The sequence below is a fragment of the Nerophis ophidion genome, linkage group LG09, assembly GCF_033978795.1.
Source record: "Nerophis ophidion isolate RoL-2023_Sa linkage group LG09, RoL_Noph_v1.0, whole genome shotgun sequence".
In the NCBI taxonomy this organism is placed as follows: domain Eukaryota; kingdom Metazoa; phylum Chordata; class Actinopteri; order Syngnathiformes; family Syngnathidae; genus Nerophis; species Nerophis ophidion.
In genome coordinates, this window is record NC_084619.1 from 1,324,597 (window position 1) to 1,330,124 (window position 5,528).

At 37.6% G+C, this 5,528-nt stretch overlaps 1 protein-coding gene across 2 annotated transcripts in view; it reads left to right on the forward strand.

Annotated features, from left to right (window-relative positions):
• ppa1b (inorganic pyrophosphatase 1b) overlaps nt 1-2,643 on the forward strand; it is a 21,465-nt gene extending 18,822 nt beyond the window's left edge. Inside the window, exons 8-11 of one of the 2 annotated variants that reach the window (XM_061910021.1) lie at nt 1,825-1,910; nt 2,017-2,092; nt 2,167-2,206; nt 2,304-2,643. In XM_061910021.1, the coding sequence (XP_061766005.1) occupies nt 1,825-1,910; nt 2,017-2,092; nt 2,167-2,206; nt 2,304-2,335 (234 nt within the window). In that variant the 3' untranslated portion in view covers nt 2,336-2,643. The remainder of the gene's footprint in view (nt 1-1,824; nt 1,911-2,016; nt 2,093-2,166; nt 2,207-2,303) is intronic. The other variant, XM_061910022.1, reaches the window with a different exon arrangement.
• The last annotated feature ends 2,885 nt before the right edge of the window (nt 2,644-5,528 follow it).

The following is a 5,528-nucleotide window of genomic DNA, read 5'->3' on the forward strand; positions in this document are numbered from 1 at the left end:
AACATTTGACGTTACTATGGGGAGTTTTGACGGAGCAGAAACGTGCGAACTCGTTGGGAGTTTCCTCCTCTCCCAGCTTGCTAGCCTCAACCTGAACCTTGGCATTTACCGTGATGATGGACTGGCAGTGTGCCGCGCCTCGCCAAGGAGCAGCGAGAACACCAAGAAGCGCATATGCCAAATCTTCAAAGAAAGCGGCCTACGGATCACGATTGAAGCCAACAAGCAAACCGTCAACTTCCTCGACGTCACTTTCAACCTGAGAAATAACAGCTACCAACCATTCACGAAACCCAACACAACACTCCAATACGTGCACCACGACAGCAACCACCCACCCACCACCACGAAAAGAATACCTACCGGAATTAATAAAAGGCTATCGATGCTGTCATCCAGCAAAGCTGAATTCGACCAAGCAACCCCCCCGTACCAGAAAGCACTTGATGAAAGCGGATACAACTTCACCCTCACCTATGAACCCACCCCAGGAAACCAACCAAAAAAGAGCAGAAAACGAAACAACATCATCTGGTACAATCCGCCATTCAGCAAAGACGTCTCAACCAACATCGGCCGCAAGTTCCTCACTCTGATCGACAAACACTTCCCCAAAGGCAACACCCTAAGAAAAATATTCAACAAGAACAACATTAAATTGAGCTACAGCTGTATGAATAACATGCAACAAATCATTTCAAACCACAACAAAGCAATTGCAAAAGGACTGCCTACCCCCAGACTAAACGACTCTGAAACCAATAATGAATGTAACTGTCGCAAGAAACCTGATTGCCCTCTCAACGGAAGGTGCTTACAGACATCAGTCGTTTACCAAGCAAAGGTGACACGCAAGGACATTAACACATCCGACACGTACGTAGGATTAACCGAAGGAGCGTTCAAAACAAGATGGAATAATCACAACGCCTCCTTTAGAAACCAGACTTTGCAGAATTCTACCGAACTCAGCAAACACATTTGGAACCTCAAAGACAATAATGTTGAATATTCAATAACATGGCAAATTCTTGCATCCAGCACACCTTACAACAGTGGTAATAAAAGATGCAACCTATGCTTAAAAGAGAAACTGTTTATTATATATCATCCAGAGCTATCATCCCTCAACAAGCGCAGTGAAATCATTTCAACATGCCGCCACAGGCGGAAACACCTCCTAGGTAACACATGAGCCAATCACCACACCCTACGCCTGCCTGTACCCACCCACTCTGTGCTCTATATAAACCATTGTATGTGAATGCTCCCATTAAAATCTCCTGATGATTGAGGGAACCCCTCATGAAACAGATCTGTAGAGATGAAGTAGTCTTGTGATTTTTTCCCACACCTACATATTGCGCTCTACCACGGTATCGAGCACTATTCTCCGGATAATCCAATCAAGACATATGTATATATATATATATATATATACACATTTTATGTATATATATGTATGTATATATATATACACACACACACACACACATTTATACACACATGTATGTACACACATATGTGTGTGTGTATGTATATATATAACACTAATTTCAAACCTACCATCATATGTATTCATTCTTTGCGTTTAGGTTACTTTGCAACCAAACTGTTGCTGTTCAATGTTATATTTGATAAAAAGCAAAATAATGAAAAAGTCTACTTTATTGTACTACATTTGTCAGGTTCACATCTGGATCAGACAAAGGTTTGATTTGACATGTATTTGTCTCCGATTAATCTTATTCTATGCTGCACTACAAACATTTGTATTACATGAAGTAATTGTGTTGCTGAACTGCAGGTGTGTTGTGTTTCCAGGACTTTGCCATCAAAGTCATCAAGAGCACTCACAACTTCTGGAAAGCTCTTGTTTGTCAAAAGACCAGTGGTGGTGAACTGAACTGGTGAGTAATCGGACCACTGAAGTTATATTGGGTTGTACTTGTCTAGCGCTTTTTTCATATTGCATGACTATACTGGCCGCTCATAGATTGTCTTTCCGCAAAACAGCAAAAACACCTGCGTGTCAGCAGGTGACAGCCCCTTTTGCTGCTCAGTGGATGAGGCTCAAGGTGCTGTCAGTGCCGTGAGTAAAATCTTCGTGTTTTTGCCTGAACCATCCCGTTTCCGTTGTCTGATGTGTATTTGATGTCTTTTTAGACATGCCCTTGTGGAAAAGAAGAGCCTGTCCCATCATCAGGTAAAATCCTGTCATAATTCCATGTCATTATTTATTTTCAGGTATTTTCTGAGTGGTATTTTGAAGCAATCTCTGCAACATTTTCTTCTATTCCCAGTAGATAAATGGTTCTACTACGAGAAGAAGTAGTCCGGTGGCTGCACGGATCGACGCAAAGTGAATGCTTCAATTGTCACAGGCAAACTTGAAGATGACTTACAGTAAGAAATGGTGCAGGAACGGGTGGGACGTTGCAGGTTTAATCTCGGGCGTCTGTCTTCCTAATGGATACATGAGTAAGATAGTGGGTAGAGAATGCAGGCAACAATAAAACAAGATGTAGTTAATTGTTTTCCCTTATTTATCAATGCTGACACAGGTACGCTGCCTCTAAATATATGTGTGCCATGAAGGATACACTCAACTGCTTTAATAAAGCTTCTCTGGGTAAATTATCATCAATGTCCTGTTTGTTTTTCACTATTTCTATGTGGGGGGGTATTGTAACGGTGCCATCTAGTGCCCACTGCTATAACTACAGGTGATTCCATGTCCATGATAGTAGTTCTCTTTGATTGACATGTGTTGGCCCTGCGATGAGGTGGAGACTTGTCTAGAGCAGTGGTCACCAACCTTTTTGTAACGCTTGATCATTTGTCCCACGGCCCGGCGGGGGGGGTCTTTTTTCATTTTTATTTTATATTATTATTTTTATTTATTTATTTATATTTGTTTTGTCAGGAAAAATGTAGTTTTTTTGGGTTGGTGCACTAATTGTAAGTGTATCTTGTGTTTTTTATGTTGATTTAATTAAAAAAATGTTTTATAAAAAATGATTCTGCGGCCCGGTACTAATCGTGGTTGGTGACAACTTGTCCAGGGTGTAGCCCGCCTTCCGCCCGAATGCAGTTGAGATAGGCTCCAGCAGCCTCCGCGACCCTGAACGGGACAAGCGGTAGAAAATGGATGGATGGACGTATGATTGACATACATTTTCTTTGTTAAATATTTCAGTTTCAGTTTATTTGGAAGAAATGAATAATATACCATAGTAAGCATACAAATATTAAATACATAAATAATATTTGTGTCAATACAAAAAAGGGTTGAATATGTTCATCATAGTTCTAGTTCCGTGTACTTTGTGAACACTTGTAGTTTGACCAGGCTCTTAAACTGAATCATGTTGGTGCTTTGTTTGGTTTTTTGGTTAATCCATTCCATAATTTAATTCCACAAACTGATATACTAAAAGTTTTAAGTGTTGCACGAGCATAAACATGTTTTAAATGAGGTTTTCCTCTAAGGTTATATTTCTCATCTTTTGTTGAGAAGAATTGTTGTGTATTGGGTAGCGGGTTATAGTTTCCTTTGTACATCATTTTAGCTGTTTGCAAATGCACCAAATCGTTGAATTTCAATAATTGTGACTTAATAAATAAAGGGTTTGTATGTTATCTATATCCAACATTATTTATTATTCTAATTGACTTTTTTTGTAACACGGTTAGTGAATGAGGTGAACATTTGTAGTTATTTCCCCACAATAACTCAGATATGGTAACACTAGTGAGCAGTAAAAAATATGAAGTGATTTTTGGTTTTACAACATGTTTTGCTTTATTCATTATTTACGTGTTTCTTGCTACTTTTTGTTGTATAATTTTTTACAGGAGATTTCCAAGATATTCCGGGACCGGTAAAATTTGAAAAAAAACTTCAAAAAATACAACAAGCCACTGGGAACTGGTTTTTATTGTTTTTAACCCTTTTGAAATTGTGATAATGTTCTATTTGTATTCGTGTTTGACTTTCTCTTCTACTGTTACCAAATAGCATTATTTTATTTTTACTGAGATTCAAAGTTTTTGTCAAACCATTTTTTTGAATTTGTTCATTTCTTCTGTTATTATTTGTATTATTTTCTGTGTATTCTCTCCTGAACAAAATTCTCTTGCATAATCTGCAAATAATACTAAATTTTAGTCCTTTGTAATTTTTGTAATGTCATTTATTTGTTCAAGGAAATCACTTTGCATTCAATGATTGAACAATGTTGGTCCGAGTATTGATCCCTGAGGTATGCCACAAGATATTTTTATTACATATACGTGCACGTATACCATGATTTGTGCTGGTGGTGTGCCTCATTTTTTCAACGCAAAAATTGTACCTTGGCCCAAAAAAGGTTAAAAAACACTGATCTATTGTGTCATTCAAGTCCTCAACTGACTCAGGATCTGGAATCTTTTCCTCAGTAAAGAATCCAACCAAAATGTTAGGATCCGGGATTTTGAAGTGCTTCTCTTAAAACATTACAAGTCAAATATCCATCCATCCATCCATTTTCTACCGCTTATTCCCTTTCGGGGTCGCGGGGAGCGCTGGCGCCTATCTCAGCTACAATCGGGCGGAAGGCGGGGTACACCCTGGACAAGTCGCCACCTCATCGCAGGGCCAACACAGATAGACAGACAACATTCACACACTAGGGCCAATTTAGTGTTGCCAATCAACCTATCCCCAGGTGCATTTATTTGGAAGTGGGAGGAAGCCGGAGTACCCGGAGGGAACCCACGCATTCACGGGGAGAACATGCAAACTCCACACAGAAAGATCCCAAGCCTGGATTTGAACCCAGGACTGCAGGAACTTCGTATTGTGAGGCAGACGCACTAACCCCTCTGTCACCGTGAAGCCGCAAGTCAAATATAACTTTCATATTTTGTAAATGCCATTTAAAATTAAATTAAATTGACTTCCTGTTTTCGCCTCATACACCATTAAATTAAATGATTTTTTAAAATTATTATTATTATTTTAAAATATACGTCCTCGCAGTTCGTGCTACTGGTGCCGAACATTTTTATTTTTTGAATGTTATAAACCTTTATTTATAAACTGAAACACTTACTAACAATCGAGAAATAAAAGTAATCAAAATAAGTACAAAAACAGTACAAATGTGGTGCTGAATTTTTTTTTTTTTTTTTTAATGTTATAAACCTTTATTTATACACTGAAACACTTACAAACAATCGAGAAGTAATAATAATCAAAATAAGTACAAAAACAGTACAAATCTGGTGCTGAACATTTTTTCAATTTTATTGTTTTAATTTATTTTTTATAAAGCTGTATTTATTAATGTCAACATTTACAAACAATTGAGAAATAATAATAATCAAAATAAGTACAAAAACAGTACAAATCTGGTGCCAAACATTTTTTCTATTTTATTGATTTATTTATTTTTATAAACCTTTATTTATAAATGTCAACATTTACAAACAATTGAGAAATAATAACAATCAAAAACTGTACAAAAACCGTACAAAACTGG